This window comes from Clytia hemisphaerica, unplaced genomic scaffold (genome assembly GCF_902728285.1).
Source record: "Clytia hemisphaerica strain Z4C2 unplaced genomic scaffold, Clytia hemisphaerica genome assembly, whole genome shotgun sequence".
NCBI classification, from domain to species: domain Eukaryota; kingdom Metazoa; phylum Cnidaria; class Hydrozoa; order Leptothecata; family Clytiidae; genus Clytia; species Clytia hemisphaerica.
In genome coordinates, this window is record NW_027104374.1 from 246,265 (window position 1) to 272,060 (window position 25,796).

Consider the following 25,796-nt stretch of genomic DNA (forward strand, 5'->3'; position numbering starts at 1 on the left):
TTAAAGTGTCTTTTGATTAACAAAGTTGGAGAGTAAACGACTCGATAATGGCCAAGCTGATTGATTGTTAAATTCTTTTATAATTTCATTCAATTAGGTTTTCTTTGATTGACCTATTATTGGAAGCAAAAAAAATCCGAAATGTAAATTTATAAGAACAGAAGTGAGAATGTTATCCTGATTGAAATAAACATATTATGCAAAAAGTTCTTGTTCAAGCGCAATAGAAAAATAATTTTCTCAAAGTAAGGTTACGATAGTTCTCTGATTTCATATCGATGTATTTTTGGGCGAACACTGTGCTAATTTTGAGAGTTTCAGCATTTTCTTAATTAGAAATTTTTACGTTTAAAAGGGAGGCTTTCAAATTCTGATGGATGGTCAATTTAAAAGGTTGACAAAGAGTTGAATTCTTTCTTCTTTATTATTCGTCATTTTCTTTTCAAATTTCACGGAAAAAACTAACAGTAAATTAATAAGCTCTTTCCTACCTTCCCAACGATACCAAACTTTTTAAGATTGAAGCATTGTTTGAGAAATAACAAGCAAAGGAAAATTTAGTGCACACTTATCGACTTTAGTAAAAGTAAATTGTTGCTTGAAGAGATTTTTGGCCTAATTTGAAAACTTTATCAAAATTTTCTATTGCATTACATTGGAATTTTAATAAATAAACAAAGTTTGCCTACAGGGGTACGGTTTCGTATCAATACTTAAGCTTGGTACTTACGTTTTTAAACTAGGTCACAGTGTGGATGTAAACACACTGAAGCAACCACCTTCCATATCACGCATCACGCTCGCGAAAGAGCGCACGCACATTAATTGACGCCTACATGTCATCTCCAGTACAGTTTAGATTATTCATTGAAAACAGATTACAACATAGTCACTTTTCATGTCTCGATTATTCAATTCCCAATAAAAGAGATTCAGGAAAAAAAAGAGAAACACCTGGGTAATGGGCTTTCCTAGAAAAAAACCGTACACCCCTGTTGAGGAGGTCAATTTCCGTTCCTAGGGGGTAAGGTTTGAAATGTTGCGGAATTCCATGGGGGTTTACAAAAATCCATTAAAAATAAGTGGAACTCCATGGGGTATTGTTTGAAAACCCACAAGAATTCGGAATTCCAGAGGGTTTTGACACTTAAGTTTCTTGGAATTCCAAGGGGGGTACAATATTTTAAGTTGGAATTCCAGGGGTAGCTCATACAAAAGGTTGGACCTCCTCAACAGGGGGTGTGTGGTTTTTTTCTGGAAAAGCCAAATCTAGTTTTAAAAAAACGAAAGTAAATGGTAGACAAAGTAATGAGCCAAGGCAAAACGAGATTAGCGTACCACTATGAAAAAAACCGCCACCGGCGGTCGATAAAGTGACAATGAGCAGAAGTCGTACGGGTCTAATGTTAGCCGCAGGGGTTTAACTTTCTAGATCATCTATGCTCCCACCACTGGGAGCTTTTTCTAAAGAGATATAGTAAAACAGCTATCTGATATTCCGATGGCGTATTTAGTCCAGGGAAAGTGTGCATCAATTGTGCGTTTTTGACTAGAAAGCATGAAATTTGGTATAGTGGTACCTTAGGGGGTAAGAAACATTTTAAGCCTCTGACCCACTTCCGGAACAGTTGTTTGTGTATTTTACAGACTAGAATGCTTCCCAGGCAAGAAAAAAATTTTTATCTTCAAAGCATGTCATATGATATATCGTTGGAACGGTTTTCTCACACTGATTCTAAAAAACATCACAACATGCATCTCAAAATAGACTGAGTTTTAGGCCATGGGAATATTTTACAGACCACAAACAGGTGTTCCGAAGGTGGGTCAGAGGCTTAAAATGTTTCTTACCCCTAAGGTACCACTGTACTAAATTTCATGCTTTCTAGTCAAAAATGCACAATTGTATTCATTTTTAGCACACTTTCCCTGGACTAATTGGAGGCCGCCAACGCTAAAGCTCTATAGGAGTGGACCAATCTACCATCAGAGAGGTTTAGTAGTCGCCCTTTGATTTACCGACAACAACTGGGTTCAATGGCTTTATCTTCGCTTGAACAATAATTTAGCATGAAAATTTCTGCTCCACTGATAGTCAAAAACTAATTTTATAGTTTCGGCGCTTCGATAACAAAGCAAATTTCGGATTCAAGAAGGGATAGTAGGTAGTGAATAACTTTCGTTATATTTTGGTTGTTTTTGTGGAATTTTCGACCGCCGGAGGCGGTTTCTTTCATAGTGGTACGCTAATCTCGTTTTGCCTTGGCTCATTACTTTGTCTACCATTTACTTTCGGTTTTTTTAACTAGATTACCCAGGTGTTTCTCTTTTTTTTCCGTGAATGTCTTATATTCGGAATTGAATAATCGAGACATGAAAAATGACTATATTGTAATCTGTTTTCAATGAATAATCTAAAATGTACTGGAGATGACATGTTTATCTGGTACATGACATGTAAGCGTTAATAATGTGCGCGCGCTCTTTCGCGAGCGTGATGCGCGATTGCGTGATGGAAGGCGGTCGTTTCAGTGTGGTTTACATCCACACTGTGACCTAGTAATTTCACCTAGCGAAAGTATTACGATAGCCTTTCGCAGCGTCGGCTGTGGTGTAATAAAAAGTTTAGAAAACGAAAGTGTTTCATACTCTGGACGGACTCACTAAGCTAAGTTGAAATAATAATGTTAGCTAATTTACAATTTCGTGTAACCACGACCCTTTTCGCGCGTTTTTTGATACTGGGCCTGATATTGTAGTGATTTTGTGCGTTTTTTGATACTGGCCTGATATCGTAGAGATAATCAGTTAGTGAATGAGTTAGTTATAAGTTGTATCATTAGTTCCACTGTTTATAGCGCACAGATACTTTTCGTCATAAATAAAGTCTGTACAACGTGAACAGGTGAAGCCCTAGCCCGGAGTCCACTTAAAGTTTTTTCATAGACTGGATGGCGCGATTAAGTGGCCCGGTAGTATATGGTAATATGCTTTCGCTTAGGCAGACTGTAAAACAGTCTGCAAGATTTTAATTGTTTTTTGGTAGGTAAAAACAGTACGAAGCAAACTTTTTGCCCCCGCAACGAGCGCAGCGAGTGAGGAGGCACTCATAGCTTCAGGCGCAAAGATTGTTGGACTAGAATCTCGCATTTTTGTTTTGTTGTCGTTGTTGTCGCGCAAGCCTACCCGTAGTTATTTTCTTCCGTAAATGTTCGTTCTTTTTTCGGGACGGCAGTTGCTAGCCTAAAAACGTTTTCTTTTTAATAGCAGGCGCCGCAGGCATTTTACTCAGCTTTCGACAGTAGATTCTATTCCGCTTGTAGGATTTTGTCCGATTGGTGGTCAACATGCAGGAAATGGAATGGAGAAATTTCTGGAAGTTTTTTTAAATTCAAGACCTCTCCACCTCCTGCAGTCAAAATACTTATACGCATTTACTTTTGACTTTTGGGATTAAACAAGATATACATATACCAATTAGTGAATTTGCTGACAGTCAAATTACAATCTGTCTCCTGTCTTAGACATTCAGATTGATTCATTTTTCGACCCAATTAGTTTGTCCCCAATAATGAACAATGATTAGAATGATAATAGAACAATGATTGAATATGGACAAAAGTGATTATTGTTGGTGGTTGAATTGGCAACGAAATTCCACTGTACAGTATGTGGCCCCCAAAACGGCGATTAAATTTGAAATTTCTCTCAAATCTAGAGGAAAAGATATTTTACAAAAGTTTTTGCTGCATGAAAACCTTTAACATCTCTACTTTATTTCCTGGAAGTTCTTTTTCAAAATTTCTAATTTCAACAATATTTTTCAATCGCTTAAAGATAGGTAGCTTTTTTCTAATAGCCCCCAAAACGGAGGTTTGAAATTTTAGCGATTTCTCAAGATAGCTTTAAGATATGAATACAAAATTTTGACCATAGTTTTGAAATATGATTTAGAGGGTTTTGGGCATAAATTTATTTGATAAAATTTTTACAGTATACCCCTGGTTGTCAAAATACAGGGTTGGGGCCCCCAAAACGGAGGTGTAGTTAAAATCAAATTATTAAGCCCAGTGATAATAGGGGGAAAAACTTTGAACGTATTTGTGTTTTCCCTTAAATTTACGACCCGATGGATGTAAAATTTATGACTTTTATGAAATATTTCAAGATTTTCGATATTGCAAAGTCCAAACTGAAAATTTAGAAATTTTCAAAATGACAATTTTAATTTAACAACGTCTTAATCAAGTTTTTGAAAACAAATCTCTTTTGAAAATAGTTCCATTCATATATGGAATAAGTTGTGACAATTTTAGAAAAAAAAGCTTAATTGAAACTGAAAATATTAAGCTTTAAACATAATTTTCTCCTATATTTTGCAAAAAAAATGACAGAATTTGCCGTTTTTGCTGATTCAGCGAATTTTTTTATATATAATGTTAATTTTTTGTTATAAACTACTAGCTCAAGGTGATAGGAATAGGATTCCAAGATTTTTTGCTTTTTCACATATTTAGAATTTTCGGTTTTGTCAATGCTGATTCTAGGGCTCCAAAATACTGGTTGACCTTCAAGATGCTATATCTTTTACCCAGCCTCTAAAGTCACAGATGTATTTGCATTTTCTGAACGGCATTAGGTGTAGAAAGTATCCTATACCCCGTTTTCATAACTTATTTTCAATATCCAAGGAGCTAGAGTGAGTTATATGCAATTTTTATCTAATTTTGGTGTTAAATTATTTCCTTTAGACGCAAATATGTTATTTTGAATCTGTCTCAAACCAGCAAAAACATGCTCATTTTTAAGTGTAACCATCATTCTTTCAAAATATACAAAACCTGTGTTCTTGTTGATACGTACCAGGCACTATTTGGGAAATTATTATCAAAGATCGAAAGAAACTTTTGTGAACAGTTTTTGAGGAAATTTCAGTACACTCAACATATATCATCTAATTTCATGTTTCCTATCTTCCCTTTAAGCTTTTCATGAATGAGGATTCGTTTACCTTGACAACGCAATATTACCCCGTTACTGATACTATTACCACGTTACGTCATGATTTTCCATCCTTCTACACGATATTGCTGTTACAACTGCAAGATAACTGGCATATCTTTTTAATGTAAACAATTTTGTCCATGAGATCCCTTATCATGCCGTTGGAAAAAGTCCTGAATGTACGCTATTTCCTGTTATTAATACCTGCTTCCTGCTCATCAATATTGCCTCGTTACTGATACTATTACCACGTTACATATCCTATCATCTTCCAAAGCTTGAACATCAATTGTTTTCTGAAACAATGAAAATACAATGATCGCTCTCCATCGTTTTAGGGTCGTTTATCCAGTGTATAATAAATCTTTGGTCGGTGTAGGATAAAATTTTGAAAACGAAAGTGCTTGACCACGGTGGCCACGGTGTTAGAAACTTCTCAAATATTCTAATAAAATTCTAAGGATGGACTAACTCGCTAAGATAAAATTTAGCGTTTTGTTTAATAATTCCAGTCCGCAAGTGCTACAATCCGTGCCATAATATATTTGCACTTTTGGATAATTTACCATTTTTCGAAAATTGAAGTTCAAGCGAGAATGTCAATTTTAGGCCCTCGACTTGATTTCATCGATTATTTCAATCTGGGAGGGATTTATTGGTTTTTAGGCTATATTTCAAGCGCTACTGGACCATTTTTGAACTTTTGGATACTCAGATCCTAAGGTGCTGAGTCTTAAGTCTCATGTTAAAGCTCAGAGTTAAAACTCTACCCTTCCAACCTACTTTAGAGCACTTACAAATCGATTGTGGTTTCAAAACACCCCGGTGAATTTCCCTTTTGTGCCAAGTATTTTGTCACTGATTGTAGGTAGACGTAACCAAGCATTTGTAAACATTGCTCATTTTTAACAAAATGGCGTATTCAGCATGCTGTCAGGTTTTATGCTTTGGTTGTTTGTATTTTTATCATGTTTTTGATGTTTTTAGAGTGCTTCAAGAGGTTTATATTTCTTTTAGCATAGTATTTTATGTTTGTGTAGTTAGTACGTATGCACCGATACACGTTTTTTTTTATTAGAAAAATTTAAAATATGTACAGAAGATGACATACAGGCGTTAATAATGTGCGTGCGCTCTTTTGCAAGCGTGATGCGTGATGGAAGGCGGTCGTTTCAGTGTGGTTTATATCCACACTGTGATCTAGTATTATCCAACCCTTCATGATTATAATGGTACAGTCTGTTTACTGCGATTGCGACAACTCTTTTTAAATTCAAGATCCCCCGAAAGTGTTTAGTATTTTCATCTTACTTTAATATACGGCGTTTGTTTGTCATTACATTTTTTGTTTGGAACTTGCAATAATCGAGGAGGCTCTGGATCACTTTTGCAACGTATATTATAAACATGATATTTACGGCTTGTTTTTGTCACTCTCGCATCTTGCATGACTTTGCTTAGACGATGCTATCGTCCGTATAATATATTATTATGATACAACATAGTTTGTATATTATAAAACGTAATATGTTGCGCGGTGGATAGAGTCTGTGTTTACGACAAACAACAGCTATCCCCGAAAAAAAACTCCTGTCTTCACGTTTGTTCCTCTTAGATTAAACTCGTCTTTAGTCTAGTCTTTGCTGTGCAAACAAAGTGAAGGGACGGAAGAGTTCTGAAACACGCGCAACCCCTTTTATATTGATGCATGGAGGTAATAAAAATATAGATGGAGAGAAAACGTCTCGGTAATGATCTAAATGGTCGTTGAAATCTTTTTGCCCCCGCAAGAGCGCAGCGACGAGGAGGCACTCATAGCTTCACGCATAGATATTGGACTGGAATCTCGATTTTTTGCATTTTTCTCCCACTATTAAGGATACCATTTTTTTTTAGCCGTACCATATTGATCGAAAGTATACTAAGCTAACCGAAGAAAATTTTTACCGAAGACAGTTAACTTGGTACGGCAAAACGCACGGGATGGAACAGTGGAATTTAATCTTATCACAGTCTCCTTTTCGTTCTTATGACTTTGAGTTGTAAAGATCAGCAAAATAAACAATCAGATTGGCCAATGTTAACATAATACCTAAGATATGTTAGCCTAGGGGCCAATTAGAGATAAATCATTGAGTGCCCAAAGAGCTAAAGTAGAATCTCTAACCTTTCTCAGGCAAGAAAAAGTGAAGCCTAAAATAATGCGACGTATTTTTGACGACAGATTGAATCTAGCAATTCCTTTGTTTACAATTGATATTTTTTTCGAAATTTAGCGGTAAATTTTAGTTTCTTGAGATCTGTCATTTGTGTAAAAACCAGGCGAGCCGCTCAAGGCCGCGCAATTCAAAGAGATTGACTTCTAGCCTTCGGCTTCTACTTCATTGAGATAAATGCTTTCTGATAGACTGGATGGTGTAACTTAACAGATTTTTTGGGTGGTTGGCAGCACAGATATCTGTAAAGCCCGAAGGGCTAGATTTGCAGCTTTTATCGAAAAGTGAAGCCTAGGTTTGGAAGGATTTCCTACCAAAGTCACGTAACTAAAATATGCAATTTGCCGCCTACGTTTTTTGATCTCGCGCTCCGAAAACAATTAAAATGCTAGATCCTATCCATCGGCACGAAATTTAAAAAGTCAAACGTTTGCCAACCCTTTGCTTGAGGTGGTAGCAAACCCGTACCGTAGTCTGGTTTCACAATCTTGTCTGTGAAATATCTGTTTGGAATATAATGTGGTTTCCAGTTATGGGGAATTCACTTCTCAGTTCATATCATATTGGCTATTGGTATTGGTCAGAAAGTAGGGGAACAATAGGTTCAGGGAAGAAGGAGCATTGATTGGTTAGTCATGTAAACCTAAGTAAAAAGCCCTCAACCCGCAAACCTAGGTACAAAGTACAAAGCGTAAACCCATGTTTTAAAGCGCAAACCTGGGTTTATGGGGCGTAAACCCAGTTACAGAAGCGTAATTAAACCTAGCTTTTAAATCATAAACCCAGGTTTGTGGAGCGTAAACCTAGGTTTAAGGAGCGGAAACCTAGGTTTGCAATATTTTTGTGCATTTCGGCTTCCATACCAAAAGTAGTCTGGAGACCATACTCTGTTACAAAAATATTTCTATCCTGTCAAAATCCCAACAACTTCACTGAAATACAGAGTATGGAATTATTGACTCGATTCAAATCACTTCAAATCACAAAAGAAAAAACCGTTATTTTTTCAAAACAATTCAAAAGCTCGCGCCACTTCTTGAAACAATAGAGCTGTTTGACGTCATACTTTTGTTTATCAAATCATAACAATAAGATATTAGCCAATCAAATTCTGCGATTAATTCTTGCATCTTGTATAATTCCCGGCTACTACTGTCTATACTTTGATATTTTTTTGAAACCACATAGACAGAGAAGTCGGTTCTCCCAGCTATACCAAAAGCGATATTTTGTCCAAATATATTTTGGATATATATAGTAACGCGCGTCCGGTTCGGGTATCGTTGTTCCGGTTGGTACTACCTGTTCCCGGTTGTGACTTTAACCGGTCACACCCATAATATTTCAAAAAAATCCAAGATGGCGGGTGCAGTCGCATGTGTTCGAAGATTTGGAAATTTTTCTTGTTTATGTGGCTTTTCACGTCTATCATCGCTAACGAATCTGACCAGAAATTACTCTAGAACTTTAAATACTCCGAAACCTTCGAATCTAAAAATAATTTGCTGCAGAAAACCATACCAAATTGCACACTACTATGTGAAAAGCAAACCAAAAGATCCTCATGCCTTGTCTTGGAAAGCTGTTTTTGCACTTTGCTCTGGAATTTCGTGTGGAATTGGATTTAGCATCGCCTATTTAGGTATTTTTTATTTGTTTTCATTATAACATAGTTTAAAGAGAAGGGTTGGAGCCAGAAATACAGAAGCAGCCTGGATGGAATTACAGACCTGCCAATAACTAAACCTCTTGATGATTGAGATGTCCATTTTTATTTTGTGTGAGATAAAAAATTTCCAAGTGAAATCCGAAATCTTAGCCCGGTTTTCCGATCTTCAAAAATCGGAAATAGGGGAAACTTTTTCCGAAAATCGAAAAATCAATCAATTAAAACTTCTTTCCAAAAACCAGGCCATATTATTGGGGAAACGTTTTTCCAGAAACCGTTACATCAGGGAAATATTTTTTCGGAAATCACAAAGCCTTTTGATGGCTATGCAAGTTTTCCTCCATTGATGCAAGTTACCCAACTTCACGGTAGTTATCTTTAAATGTGTACCGTGAAGTCGGGTAACTTGCATCAGTGGTAGGGTGGACAGGCCAAAATTTTCCCCTCAATTTTTAGAAACCAAACTAATTTTATTTGAAAGTCCTTAGGCGGTCATCGAAAAAATGCTCTGTTCGCGTCGCAACGGGTGTTAAAAATGCATGCGGGCGGACGGGCGGTTAAAAACATTCCCGGTTTTTTTAATCACGCCAGTTAACTCAGGGGCGGGTGGTGTAACGCGAGCAAAACAATTTTTCGATGGTCGTCAGAGCAATTGAGAAAAAAGCTATACTTTAAAAGAACAAATGGCTTTTCCCAGATTTTAATCCGCATCTCCGCACCGGAAAATCAGCGGAAAATTTGATGGGGGCGGGTGACGCGATTAGAACAATTTTTCGATGACCGCCTTACCTTTGTGAGAAAAATGAGGGGTCATTTATTAGAATTGGTTAAGTATAGACCTTTTTTTAAAGAGGCAACCATGTTGAATAATTATGTACTCCAGCATAAAAACAATGATACAGCCAGCCATGCATAATTTTAAAAATATGCATGATACAGTAATTATGCATGGCTATATCATTGTTTTTATGCTGGAGTACATAATTATTCAATATGGCTGCCTCTTTAAAAAAAGGTCTATTCCCAAAGTTATTATATATATATATAAAATTTTACTATTTCCTATTCCTAGAAAATAAGGACAGAGAGCCCTTTAAGAAGACTCTCTGTCTATCTTGCATTTTTCTTTGCAATAGCCAGTCCACAAAACTTTTCAATCGAACAATTCTCATTTTTAATTACTTGATCGAGTAAAGTCAAAGAAATTCTACCACGTTTGCAATTTTTATCATCGTTAAACATTAACAATTTACTCAAGCGACCAGAAGGCATTCTCACAACATGAGCTGCGTAGTTTCGTTGCTGTTGTTTGATAAAAACATTAACATCTGAGGCACCACATATAGTGTGAAGCTGGTTGTTGCTAATGACGTATCGAAAATCATTATTGACCTCATCTACATAACGAAATCCACCTCTGATCATTCTCCTCAAAAACATTCTATAGGTGACATCGAGGCGATCGTACTGGAGAGACGTTAAGTTCCAGTTCTGACATGAATACGTTAACCGGCTCCTGACGAAACTGTTGAGGAAGAAGATACGAACACGTAGGTTGATTTGGAAGTTTTGTAGCAGGTTAGACATTTGGGCGAATTTTACAATTGCAAGTTGAATTCGTTGATTGAGTTCTGCTTCCCCTGTGTTTGGTTGAAGGTGATTAAGGACAGCACCAAGATATTTGAATTCTTTGACATTTTTGAGTTGCTCTTCACGAAGAGATATGATAGAATCGAGATGTTGTTCTTGATTGATGGTCATTGTTTCGGTTTTCGAGACATTGATTGTCAAACCAAAGGCAGTGAAAGTTAAATCCAAAAGCTCTGTTGCAGCACTGATACCCTCGAGTGAAAGTAGAAAGAGGACGATGTCATCAGCATATCCACACCAAGAGAGAGTCGCTTCTCCCCAAGTTCTTATACCACTTGCTCTCATCTCGAATCTTTCTGCACGAGAGTGTGCTTGTGGGTTAACTCGATATTTGTGTTTGAAGTACTTGATTCGGTTATCATCTTTACATTTTTCGATAAATACTCTCATAACGAAGTCTAGATATAAATTGAACAAAAAGGGACTTTCGGGTCCCCCTTGACGCACACCGGAAGTCGTTTTGAAGGATATCATAGCATCGTCGTAGGTGAGGGTGGTATTTTCGTACAAGGTTTGAAGAATTTCGAAAGTTCGAGGGATGGATCTATCAGGGAAGCGCAGTTTTATACTTTCAAAGAGCCAGCTTCGTGGTATGTGGTCGAAAGCTGCACTTAGATCAACAAATAGAAGAAATGTAGGTTCAGACTTTTTGTTTGAAATTTGGTGAACTCGTTTGACTGTGTAGATACCGTCTGTTGTTCCACGGTCCTTTCTAAAGCCATTTTGCTCATCCGATAACTGATTCTCGTACCAGGGTCTGAGTCGTTCAAGAATCATATTAATGGCTAATTTGCAGACGGTTGATCCTATACTAATTCCGCGGTATTTTGTTGGGTCTTTCTTTGAACCTTTCCCTTTCCACAATGTCTTAAGTCTAGAGTTTCCCCACACACCAGGGATGTCGAGATTATCCCACAGGTTGAACATCATTCTCTGTATCACCTGAAGCATGATTGGTTCGGTACATCCATTTTGCGCGGAACGAGGAAAAATTCACAAAAATGAACTTCAATGCATTAGTACTTACCTTTAGATCATCCAAATCTGTTCATTCTTTTTTTTAAATCAATCAGGAATTATCAGGGAAACAAGTTAAAAAAATTCTGCATCCAGGTATCTATTTTCTTTCCAAAGATATTCATGTTTTTCAATGTCAAGGTGAAAATGCGATTTAGCGCTGACCACGGCACCGGAAAATTCTCGACCCACATTGAAACAAATGGCTGTCGCTATTGAGCTGGTTCATCTTTTCAATCGTGGTTTTTTTTAGTAAACCCAGGGTAAGATTAGGCTTCCGCGCATATTCCATTTTCAAAACACAAAAAAATCACCTTTTCAAAGCATGGCCTCCTTACACCACGCCAGCAAGAAATAGTTTTCGGAAGCACCAAAATCGCGCCAAAAATGGAGGATGAAATCTAGTCTTCCGTATGGCGGGAAGTGGGGAGTTTTGCCGGTGCGGTCTGAAATAAGCCCGACAACTGTTAAACTTTAGCTTATTGCTAATGAGCTGGAAATGATAGCTAAAAACAAATTTCACCACTAGAAAGCTGAAATCCTCAGCTTTCAGGTGGTGTACGGTGCTTAAATGAAAAAATCTGCAATCTTGTTAAAAAATCGCAATTTCTTCTTATTTTTCGAAATTCCAGACAGCCTGTAGATTTTCAAATAAAGCACTTTGTGATAGATTGTAGCCTAATCTTACCCTGGGTTTACTAAAAAAAACCACGATTGAAAAGATGAACCAGCTCAATAGCGACAGCCATTTGTTTCAATGTGGGTCGAGAATTTTCCGGTGCCGTGGTCAGCGCTAAATCGCATTTTCACCTTGACATTGAAAAACATGAATATCTTTGGAAAGAAAATAGATACCTGGATGCAGAATTTTTTTAACTTGTTTCCCTGATAATTCCTGATTGATTTAAAAAAAAGAATGAACAGATTTGGATGATCTAAAGGTAAGTACTAATGCATTGAAGTTCATTTTTGTGAATTTTTCCTCGTTCCGCGCAAAAAATCCCGACGGGTGCGCACCCTATCAGTGGAGGGTAACTTAGGGGGGTCACTCGCAAATCGATTTTAGGTTAGAAGATCGTTAATTGACGTTTTAAAAGCTGACCCACCCACCCACACCCAAACGTCAAACACCTTGATATCCCCGAAAATCGATAAAAACTGCCTTCATCACTGTTTCGTCAGCCATCTTGATTTTCACTACGGCTCGCATACCCTAGAATCGTCTAATATAGACACCCCTCCTTTAAAGTCGACACCCGATCTGTAAAATAATCAAAACAAACCCTGAATGAAATTCTTGGTATCATTCTTATCAAACAAGTTCATCCATCAAACTAGAAGTTCAGTAAACATTGCAATTCTTTCAATTAAAAAAGCAGCCAAATTATATAAGCAATTTCACACAACATATGAAACATGAAACGCATGCAAACTTATTAATAATCGTTCTCGTGCCCATCATTAAAATTTTACATTTTTATTACGCGTGATAAAACTAATTTTCGCGTTTAGTCAGCCTGGTTTGTTGTTAAAGAGGGTCAAAACAGGCCATAAACAGGCAAAAATGGCTTTTTTTACCCATTTTCTCCTTGCGAGCCCTCAGAAAACATAAAAAGATAAAATTTAAAAAGAGATAAAAAGATATGGACTGATGTTACTGGCAAAAAAAACGGCTTCTCAATAGTAATTCCTTACCCGAGCTCTTTTAGGACCCCCTAATTCAAAAGCCCCCTTAAAACGCTATTTACCTCTTCATTCCATAAACTGGATGTTGAGGAGCACGAAAATTGTATAGAAAAATACTACCCCTCTAGGTTGGCGCTACTAGGCACTCAGGAGCTGGTCTAAAAACACATGGCTTGAAGCTGTAAGGAGATTCCCTGCCATTGAGAATAGTAGGGACAGTAGGGTTTTTTCTGATACTCATAACTTTTTCCAGGTCTCAGGCTTATTCTACCTGACTAATTGATCTGAACCCCCTAATCTATAGCGGCAAAAAACATTCACTTTTACTGGCTTGCTGGCTTGTTGCGCTGGCTTATTCAGGCCTGCTGGAACAACCGTTAAAAAGTGAGGAGGCTGAAGGCTCAAAATGAGATAAAATTTGCTAGGGATTGTTCAAAAGTGGTAAGGCTAAAATGAGTTGAAATTTTCATCAATCAACCTAAGGATAAGTGACCTGGGAAACTGCTTGTAACCTTAATAAAAAAGCAGATATTCTCACATCATGTTATATAATTAAACCTTGTTCAACTAGATCAAAGTTATGGTCTAAATTCTAAACATTACTTTTCAAAAAAGGCAAAAAATTAGGGTATAAAATTTATTGTAAAGCAAAAACACAAATGTTGCTCATTCATCAGGAAATGTATTTTCACTTTTTAATCCAAAGCACTTATTTACACGATCAACCATTCCTGCAAAAGCGTTTCAAATCATTTGAGGGTCTAGATTAGCTGCAACATTTCTGATTGAAGCTTTTAAATTTGATCGAGGGTCTGCGGTCGCAAAATTTGGGGTTGCTCCCAGAACTGTTGTTTCTTGTGACCCCACAAAAAGAAATCAACACAGTGAGATCAAGCGATATTTGGGGCTACTAGACATCCCCTTGATTGTTGACCATCTTACTTGGAAACTGGCCACGAAGGGCCACGAAAAGACTTTGATCGTTAATAAATTGATTAAAAATAGTGCTTTTTTATGGTGATTTAATACCCTCGATGTTCTCATTGATTATTTCAGATTATTTAACAGTCCATGGAATTTGAGAAAATTCACTTCAAAGAGGGGGACTTTTTTCTTGGACACCTGGTATTACTTTGTACATTCTCTGGACTGCTTTAAAGTATTTAAAAACAATTCTTTTACTCTTTTTCACACAAAAAACACTGTTTATCCAGGCAAAATTGATACCTTACTAATACAAATCATTTTTTATTATCTTCAGGTCAAGTCAGAGACGAGGTATGAATTGTTTTATTATCTTAATTTCTTTGACCGATCGGATCTTTCTGTAAACTTACCAAAATAGTTTGTAGTTTGGCGTCGAGTCTAAGCTGAGTTATTAGATGAATTTTCACCTTTGTAATTTCTTAGTTTTATATAATCTATTATTTTTCTGCAGGAAAACGATATCTACAAAGATGGTAAGATATTGTTTTAATAAACCTTGGTCAAGAAATTTTGAAAATTCTAATTTTCTTTAAAAACCAAATCCGCCTGATTTTTATTCATTTTTCGTTTCTCAACTTTTCAGCGTTTCTGTTACGAAGTATTAAGCAAACGATATTATGTTTTTGCTGTGCATAGCTTGGTATACCCTGGTCTAGATAGTTGTAAACCCACAATCATTAATTTTTTAAAGTACACATGTATGTGCTGCCTTCTGATTTTAGATCAAGAAAAGTACTTTACTGACTGGATCTTTAGGCTAGATCTACCTTTTAAATACTCTTTTAAAACTTTATCTCTTTTATTACAGAAAACATAGTACTGGCACACTTATACAGAGCTCGGGACTGGCTTCATGAATTCAAAGAAGTATTTCTTTTTAAAATAATTTTTCATTTCTTATGTCGGAAAACGTGATAGCGAAAAGGGGGTGATCATTTTTTATCATGATGTATTTTGGTAGTCAAGATTGCTAATTGCCATGTTCAATTCTCTTTGTATTATTTGAGAAATTTTTATAGTTCGCTCCCCTTTTTTATAGGGGGAGATGCTAACTTTTTGGAGGCCTTAGTAAGGGGGGGTACCAAAATTTGACAAAAACATCTGGGTATAATTCTGGCATGATTAGTTTTCAGTGGTTGCTATTCACAACTCTTAATATTTTCCTTGGAAATGATTTTATGTGAAAATGAGGTAGATCAAATAAGACAGAACAGTCACATTTGCTCATGATGGTTCAATTTTATCCTAAAAGATTGAATACAGAGAAAATCTTTCTTTCAGTCATTTGCAGAACCATCATCAGATCTGTTCTTACCAGACCCTTTATCAGAGAAAATCTTTCTTTCGGTCATTTGCAGAACCATCATCAGATCTGTTGTCACCAGACCCTTAATCAGAGAAAATCTTTCTTTTGGTCATTTGCAGAACCATCATCAGATCTGTTGCTACCAGACCCTTAATCAGAGAAAATCTTTCTTTCAATCATTTGCAGAACCATCATCAGATCTGTTGTCACCAGACCCTTTAATCAGAGAAAATCTTTCTTTCAGTCATTTGCAGAACCATCATCAGATCTGTTGTTACCAGACCCTTAATCAGAGAAAATCTTTCTTTCAGTCATTTGCAGAACCATCATCAGATCTGTTGCTACCAGACCCTTAATCAGAGAAAATCTTTCTTTTGGTCATTTGCAGAACCATCATCAGATCTGTTGCTACCAGACCCTTAATCAGAGAAAATCTTTCTTTCAATCATTTGCAGAACCATCATCAGATCTGTTGTCACCAGACCCTTAATCAGAGAAAATCTTTCTTTCAGTCATTTGCAGAACCATCATCAGATCTGTTGTTACCAGACCCTTAATCAGAGAAAATCTTTCTTTTGGTCATTTGCAGAACCATCATCAGATCTGTTGTCACCAGACCCTTTATCAGAGATAATCTTTCTTTCAGTCATTTGCAGAACTATCATCAGATCTGTTGTCACCAGACCCTTAATCAGAGAAAATCTTTCTTTCAATCATTTGCAGAACCATCATCAGATCTGTTCTTACCAGACCCTTAATCAGAGAAAATCTTTATTTCAATCATTTGCAGAACCATCATCAAATCTGTTGCTACCAGACCCTTAATCAGAGATAATCTTTCTTTCAATCATTTGCAGAACCATCATTATATCTGTTGTCACCAGACCCTTTACCAGAGATAATCTTTCTTTCAGTCATTTGCAGAACCATCATCATATCTGTTGCTACCAGACCCTTAATCAGAGAAAAATCTTTCTTTCAGTCATTTGCAGAACCATCATCATATCTGTTGCTACCAGACCCTTAATCAGAGATAATCTTTCTTTCAGTCATTTGCAGAACCATCATTATATCTGTTGTCACCAGACCCTTAATCAGAGAAAATCTTTCTTTCAGTCATTTGCAGAACCATCATCAGATCTCCCTTAATCAGAGAAAATCTTTCTTTCAGTCATTTGCAGAACCATCATCATATCTGTTGCTACCAGACCCTTAATCAGAGAAAATCTTTCTTTCAATCATTTGCAGAACCATCATCAGATCTGTTGCTACCAGACCCTTAATCAGAGAAAATCTTTCTTTCAGTCATTTGCAGAACAATCATTATATCTGTTGTCACCAGACCCTTAATCAGAGAAAATCTTTCTTTCAGTCATTTGCAGAACCATCATCAGATCTCCCTTAATCAGAGAAAATCTTTCTTTCAGTCATTTGCAGAACCATCATCTTATCTGTTGTTACCAGACCCTTAATCAGAGATAATCTTTCTTTCAGTGATTTGCAGAACCATCATCAGATCTGTTGTCACCAGACCCTTAATCAGAGATAATCTTTCTTTCAGTCATTTGCAGAACCATCATCAGATCTGTTGCTACCAGACCCTTTATCAGAGAAAATCTTTCTTTCAGTCATTTGCAGAACCATCATCAGATAATGTTGCTACCAGACCCTTAATCAGAGAAAAATCTTTCTTTCAGTGATTTGCAGAACCATCATCAGATCTGTTGCTACCAGACCCTTAATCAGAGAAAATCTTTCTTTCAATCATTTGCAGAAACCATCATCAGATCTGTTGTCACCAGACCCTTAATCAGAGATAATCTTTCTTTCAATCATTTGCAGAACCATTATCAGATATGTTGCTACCAGACCCTTAATCAGAGAAAATCTTTCTTTCAGTCATTTGCAGAACCATCATCAGATCTTTTCTTACCAGACCCTTAATCAGAGAAAATCTTTCTTTCAATCATTTGCAGAACCATCATCAGATCTGTTGCTACCAGACCCTTAATCAGAGAAAATCTTTCTTTCAATCATTTGCAGAACCATCATCAGATCTGTTGCTACCAGACCCTTAATCAGAGAGAATCTTTCTTTCAGTCATTTGCAGAACCATCATCAAATCTGTTGTCACCAGACCCTTAATCAGAGATAATCTTTCTTTCAGTCATTTGCAGAACCATCATCAGATCTGTTCTTACCAGACCCTTAATCAGAGAAAATCTTTCTTTCAGTCATTTGCAGAACCATCATCATATCTGTTGCTACCAGACCCTTAATCAGAGAAAATCTTTCTTTCAATCATTTGCAGAACCTTCATCAGATCTGTTGCTACCAGACCCTTAATCAGAGAAAATCTTTCTTTCAGTCATTTGCAGAACAATCATTATATCTGTTGTCACCAGACCCTTAATCAGAGAAAATCTTTCTTTCAGTCATTTGCAGAACCATCATCAGATCTCCCTTAATCAGAGAAAATCTTTCTTTCAGTCATTTGCAGAACCATCATCAGATCTGTTGTCACCAGACCCTTTATCAGAGATAATCTTTCTTTCAGTCATTTGCAGAACTATCATCAGATCTGTTGTCACCAGACCCTTAATCAGAGAAAATCTTTCTTTCAATCATTTGCAGAACCATCATCAGATCTGTTCTTACCAGACCCTTAATCAGAGAAAATCTTTATTTCAATCATTTGCAGAACCATCATCAAATCTGTTGCTACCAGACCCTTAATCAGAGATAATCTTTCTTTCAATCATTTGCAGAACCATCATTATATCTGTTGTCACCAGACCCTTTACCAGAGATAATCTTTCTTTCAGTCATTTGCAGAACCATCATCATATCTGTTGCTACCAGACCCTTAATCAGAGAAAAATCTTTCTTTCAGTCATTTGCAGAACCATCATCATATCTGTTGCTACCAGACCCTTAATCAGAGATAATCTTTCTTTCAGTCATTTGCAGAACCATCATTATATCTGTTGTCACCAGACCCTTAATCAGAGAAAATCTTTCTTTCAGTCATTTGCAGAACCATCATCAGATCTCCCTTAATCAGAGAAAATCTTTCTTTCAGTCATTTGCAGAACCATCATCATATCTGTTGCTACCAGACCCTTAATCAGAGAAAATCTTTCTTTCAATCATTTGCAGAACCATCATCAGATCTGTTGCTACCAGACCCTTAATCAGAGAAAATCTTTCTTTCAGTCATTTGCAGAACAATCATTATATCTGTTGTCACCAGACCCTTAATCAGAGAAAATCTTTCTTTCAGTCATTTGCAGAACCATCATCAGATCTCCCTTAATCAGAGAAAATCTTTCTTTCAGTCATTTGCAGAACCATCATCTTATCTGTTGTTACCAGACCCTTAATCAGAGATAATCTTTCTTTCAGTGATTTGCAGAACCATCATCAGATCTGTTGTCACCAGACCCTTAATCAGAGATAATCTTTCTTTCAGTCATTTGCAGAACCATCATCAGATCTGTTGCTACCAGACCCTTTATCAGAGAAAATCTTTCTTTCAGTCATTTGCAGAACCATCATCAGATATGTTGCTACCAGACCCTTAATCAGAGAAAATCTTTCTTTCAGTGATTTGCAGAACCATCATCAGATCTGTTGCTACCAGACCCTTAATCAGAGAAAATCTTTCTTTCAATCATTTGCAGAACCATCATCAGATCTGTTGTCACCAGACCCTTAATCAGAGATAATCTTTCTTTCAATCATTTGCAGAACCATTATCAGATATGTTGCTACCAGACCCTTAATCAGAGAAAATCTTTCTTTCAGTCATTTGCAGAACCATCATCAGATCTTTTCTTACCAGACCCTTAATCAGAGAAAATCTTTCTTTCAATCATTTGCAGAACCATCATCAGATCTGTTGCTACCAGACCCTTAATCAGAGAAAATCTTTCTTTCAATCATTTGCAGAACCATCATCAGATCTGTTGCTACCAGACCCTTAATCAGAGAGAATCTTTCTTTCAGTCATTTGCAGAACCATCATCAAATCTGTTGTCACCAGACCCTTAATCAGAGATAATCTTTCTTTCAGTCATTTGCAGAACCATCATCAGATCTGTTCTTACCAGACCCTTAATCAGAGAAAATCTTTCTTTCAGTCATTTGCAGAACCATCATCATATCTGTTGCTACCAGACCCTTAATCAGAGAAAATCTTTCTTTCAATCATTTGCAGAACCTTCATCAGATCTGTTGCTACCAGACCCTTAATCAGAGAAATCTTTCTTTCAGTCATTTGCAGAACAATCATTATATCTGTTGTCACCAGACCCTTAATCAGAGAAAATCTTTCTTTCAGTCATTTGCAGAACCATCATCAGATCTCCCTTAATCAGAGAAAATCTTTCTTTCAGTCATTTGCAGAACCATCATCTTATCTGTTGTTACCAGACCCTTAATCAGAGATAATCTTTCTTTCAGTGATTTGCAGAACCATCATCAGATCTGTTGTCACCAGACCCTTAATCAGAGATAATCTTTCTTTCAGTCATTTGCAGAACCATCATCAGATCTGTTGCTACCAGACCCTTTATCAGAGAAAATCTTTCTTTCAGTCATTTGCAGAACCATCATCAGATATGTTGCTACCAGACCCTTAATCAGAGAAAATCTTTCTTTCAGTGATTTGCAGAACCATCATCAGATCTGTTGCTACCAGACCCTTAATCAGAGAAAATCTTTCTTTCAATCATTTGCAGAACCATCATCAGATCTGTTCTTACCAGACCCTTAACCAGAGAAAATCTTTCTTTCAGTCATTTGCAGAACCATCATCAGATCTGTTCTTACCAGACCCTTAATCAGAGATAATCTTTCTTTCAATCATTTGCAGAACCATTATCAGATATGTTGCTACCAGACCCTTAATCAGAGAAAATCTTTCTTTCAGTCATTTGCAGAACCATCATCAGATCTTTTTTCTTACCAGACCCTTAATCAGAGAAAATCTTTCTTTCAATCATTTGCAGAACCATCATCAGATCTGTTGCTACCAGACCCTTAATCAGAGAAAATCTTTCTTTCAATCATTTGCAGAACCATCATCAGATCTGTTGCTACCAGACCCTTAATCAGAGAAAATCTTTCTTTCAGTCATTTGCAGAACCATCATCAAATCTGTTGTCACCAGACCCTTAATCAGAGATAATCTTTCTTTCAGTCATTTGCAGAACCATCATCAGATCTGTCTTACCAGACCCTTAATCAGAGAAAATCTTTCTTTCAGTCATTTGCAGAACCATCATCATATCTGTTGCTACCAGACCCTTAATCAGAGAAAATCTTTCTTTCAATCATTTGCAGAACCATCATCAGATCTGTTGCTACCAGACCCTTAATCAGAGAAAATCTTTCTTTCAGTCATTTGCAGAACAATCATTATATCTGTTGTCACCAGACCCTTAATCAGAGAAAATCTTTCTTTCAGTCATTTGCAGAACCATCATCAGATCTGTTGTCACCAGACCCTTAATCAGAGATAATCTTTCTTTCAGTCATTTGCAGAACCATCATCAGATCTGTTGCTACCAGACCCTTTATCAGAGAAAATCTTTCTTTCAGTCATTTGCAGAACCATCATCAGATATGTTCTTACCAGACCCTTAATCAGAGATAATCTTTCTTTCAATCATTTGCAGAACCATTATCAGATATGTTGCTACCAGACCCTTAATCAGAGAAAATCTTTCTTTCAGTCATTTGCAGAACCATCATCAGATCTTTTCTTACCAGACCCTTAATCAGAGAAAATCTTTCTTTCAGTCATTTGCAGAACCATCATCAGATCTGTTCTTACCAGACCCTTAATCAGAGATAATCTTTCTTTCAATCATTTGCAGAACCATTATCAGATATGTTGCTACCAGACCCTTAATCAGAGAAAATCTTTCTTTCAGTCATTTGCAGAACCATCATCAGATCTTTTCTTACCAGACCCTTAATCAGAGAAAATCTTTCTTTCAATCATTTGCAGAACCATCATCAGATCTGTTGCTACCAGACCCTTAATCAGAGAAAATCTTTCTTTCAATCATTTGCAGAACCATCATCAGATCTGTTGCTACCAGACCCTTAATCAGAGAAAATCTTTCTTTCAGTCATTTGCAGAACCATCATCAAATCTGTTGTCACCAGACCCTTAATCAGAGATAATCTTTCTTTCAGTCATTTGCAGAACCATCATCAGATCTGTTCTTACCAGACCCTTAATCAGAGAAAATCTTTCTTTCAGTCATTTGCAGAACCATCATCTTATCTGTTGTCACCAGACCCTTAATCAGAGAAAATCTTTCTTTCAGTCAATTGCAGAACCATCATCAAATCTGTTGTCACCAGACCCTTAATCAGAGAAAATCTTTCTTTCAGTCATTTGCAGAACCATCATTAGATCTGTTGCTACCAGACCCTTAATCAGAGATAATCTTTCTTTCAGTCATTTGCAGAACCATCATCTTATCTGTTGTCACCAGACCCTCAATCAGAGATAATCTTTCTTTCAGTCATTTGCAGAACCATCATCAGATCTGTTGTCACCAGACCCTTAATCAGAGAAAATGTTTCTTTCAGTGATTTGCAGAACCATCATCTTATCTGTTGTCACCAGACCCTTAATCAGAGATAATCTTTCTTTCAATCATTTGCAGAACCATCATCAGATCTCCCTTAATCAGAGAAAATCTTTCTTTCAATCATTTGCAGAACCATCATCTTATCTGTTGTCACCAGACCCTTAATCAGAGATAATCTTTCTTTCAGTCATTTGCAGAACTATCATCAGATCTGTTGTCACCAGACCCTTTATCAGAGAAAATCTTTCTTTCAATCATTTGCAGAACCATCATCAGATCTCCCTTAATCAGAGAAAATCTTTCTTTCAATCATTTGCAGAACCATCATCTTATCTGTTGTCACCAGACCCTTAATCAGAGATAATCTTTCTTTCAGTCATTTGCAGAACCATCATCAGATCTGTTGTCACCAGACCCTTTAATCAGAGATAATCTTTTTTTCAGTCATTTGCAGAACCATCATCAGATCTGTTGTTACCGGACCCTTTACCAGAGCCGTACATTCAACCCAAATACACATTGGTGCTGGAATTAACGGATGTTCTTGTTCATCCTGAATATACGGTGAGTGAATTCCATAATTTCCTATTGTTGCTGAAAATAGTCATCAGTTTTTTACCTACAGGTTATAGCTGTATCTAAACTTCGTGCTTATTTATCTTTATCCTGGTCGAAATAAAATCAATATCAATATTTTGTGGATTAGATTGTGCATCCGATTTTAGCTTTTCTTTCATATTTTATTTTTATTGCTACAGACTACGAGTGGATGGCGGTTTCGTAAACGACCTGGAGTGTCACAATTTTTGAAAGCATTGACGCTACCCATGTTTGAAATCGTTATCTACACACATGAAAACGGATTTGTAAGTTAAAATTTCAAGGAGAATCACAAAAAAAACTCCTCAAATCAATGCAAAAATTAGTTAAAGAAAATTTAACATAATTTCTTAAACATATCCTGGGAAGTTAATGGTAATTTGAAGAAGAACCTCTAGCTTTATAATCTCTCTGAGCTCCAAAAATTGCAAAGTGAAACTAGATAACCTTTTTCTTTGGAGCTTTACCCTTAATGAAACTTTCTTTTCTTTTAGAGTTCAGCGCCTGTAGTTGATGGGGTAGATCCCGAAGGTTTCATAATGTATCGATTATTCCGAGATGCTACTAAATATACAAATGGAACGCATGTCAAAGTTTGTTTTCTCTTTTTCAAAAATCACCACTCAAATTACTCATTTTCTAAGATATTGTTCGATTATCAGTTTTTTGACTCTCTCCTTTATGCCAAAGATTGCCGATAGCTGTTGGGTGTCAGTAATATTACTTGCTTACAACTTACCGTGTCAGTAGGCCAGATTCGTAGAATGTCATTAGAAATATTAGAAAAATTTAAACAAAGCACTTAATTTTGACCAATTTGCTCCTGAAACTGCCTGAAACCCTATGAATTGATATTATTGGTATATTTTTTATATTGACACATAATTATCTTGGGTCACCGCTGTAATATTAATCTATAGGGAATAACAATAATATAATAACACCAATTGCGTCACTTTTAGGACTTGTCGCGACTGAATCGAGATATCACCAAAGTCGTACTAGTGGATTGTGATTCACGGACGAGTCAATTACAACCAAGGAATTCTCTGGTGTTAAAGAAATGGAATGGCGATCCGAAAGATACTGACCTCTTTGAACTTATTCCTTTCTTCCACAGTAAGTGAATAACATTGTTAATTGGGACTTTTGTTTAGTAGACACAAGATGCTGACTGCAAGATGTTCTATTGATCATGCTTAACCCTTTAAGGCTTTGCGCCCCCGCTGAGTGTCCCCAGGGCAAAAATGAGTTCGTCCAATTCTAATGAAATTAAGAATATAACACAATAAAATGGTGTAGAATTGAATGACAATATTGATTTTTGTGTATTTTGGTCTTATAGGGGGTAAAATTGGGGGTTTTGGGCCCAATTCTGGGCTTTTAGGGCAAAAAATGACCCAAAAATCAAGTTTCTTCAATTTCGATTAGACTTTCCACTTTTATCCAATTTTTCATGTAGAATACGAATATGAAACTCAAAATTCTTCAAAAGTCCTGAAATACCCTCAAAAAGTTGGTTTTTGGCCAAATTCTGGACTTGGGGCAAAAAATGACCCAAAAATCAAGTTTCTTCAACTTTTCAATTTTTCAATTTTATCAACTAAAAGAGATAGGCCAGTTTTATGTGTTGAACTTTTCACTTTTTAATGATGAAGGGTTAAAGTTTGGTAGCCAGAAGTATGATTTACTTTATATTGCTTTTAAACGAAACTTCTTTTGCTACTAATGTACAGTTTTATAACCTTTTTCGTTTACTTTTTAGTGATTGCAACATCAAACGTAGATGATGTCCGGCCCATCCTCGATTTCTACCGGAACGAAGAAGATCCGGTGGCAGCCTGGCGTAGGAACCAAGACCTTTTAAGGAAACAACAGGAAGAACTTCTTCTACAACAGCAACAACAAAAACAACAACCTAGTGGCGGTGGCTTTTTTTCTAGAGGGTTGTTTGGACCAAGGGTGAGTGAAGGGTCTTCATAGCACGGTCTTCATAGCACGAGAGTGTGTTTTTGTATAAAATCGTGATCTCTGAAATATCAATACATTCCGAATTCTTCCTCCTAGCTTTTGAATGCTGTAAAGTTACTGGTAATAAAGCGTCTATTTCATTCACATATTGATTTTTTATTCATAGAGATAAATAGCTGAGATGGAGGTGCTTCGAGAAAGTTGAACGTCGTTTTCTGCGGACGAAGGTAAAATATCGAACAGAATGGTAGTCAGAGATCATGGAATATAATTTACTATTGATTACTTAACCTTCCTACTGAGTGGATTGAACCTGGCAGGGATAAATGCGCTTTGATATTCGAAAGCTGGTGTAAATGATGAACAGTATTTTACTGAAGCTGACAGTGAAAGAAAATGGAATGGTAAAATAAACTATTCTAACGTAGAGATTTAAAATTTAGGAGAAATAAATTTCATATTTTTGTTTTATAATATAACATTTAATTTTGATAGAATTTGAATATAAATTTTGCATCTTTTTTCTTCAAAAAAACCTCAATCAAATGCTGTACCAAACAACTTTAAATAAAGAAAAAAGACAAAGTTTTTATTACAGAATTTTTTTGTTGCAATTGTTATAAATCCTTTGAATTTATTTTAGCCAAAAAACAAGACTAGGGTGTACCACTAAAATAGGGTTTAGGTTTCGGTTCTCTCCTGTAATTCCTGCTGGGATGTGGTCAGTACCAGACCATTGTATTTATTTTTTTACAAATTCAGTCTCGTGTAATCTTTTTTGAATATGTCGTTCTTCTTTGCTTGATATCTAGGATTTTCTTAAAGTCTTTGTTCCATACTTGAAAAAAAAAAGGATTTACCATAGAAACTTCCAAAACAACAACAAAAGAAGAAGCATTATTTATGAAGGACTGTATCGGGATCTCCCTTCTTGTTTCTTGCAACAAGTTACTCCTGTCTAATCTTATCTCATCGATTTCATTGGTGTTCGAGTATTTTTTTGTATCATATATACATTGATTAGCTGGTATGAAAAAATGGGCAAACACATGTATTATGTGAATTATCAATCGAATAAA

At 36.4% G+C, this 25,796-nt stretch overlaps 1 protein-coding gene across 1 annotated transcript; it reads left to right on the top strand.

The window, feature by feature from the left end:
• Positions 1-8,550: 8,550 nt before the first annotated feature.
• On the top strand, positions 8,551-25,310 carry LOC136818813 (mitochondrial import inner membrane translocase subunit TIM50-like). Its single transcript, XM_067075050.1, has 10 exons — positions 8,551-8,862; positions 14,504-14,520; positions 14,681-14,702; positions 15,038-15,096; positions 22,591-22,710; positions 22,905-23,012; positions 23,241-23,339; positions 23,709-23,865; positions 24,512-24,708; positions 24,884-25,310. Exons 1-10 carry the CDS (start codon positions 8,580-8,582, stop codon positions 24,887-24,889), a joined length of 1,068 nt encoding a protein of 355 aa, XP_066931151.1. The 5' UTR covers positions 8,551-8,579; the 3' UTR covers positions 24,890-25,310.
• The last annotated feature ends 486 nt before the right edge of the window (positions 25,311-25,796 follow it).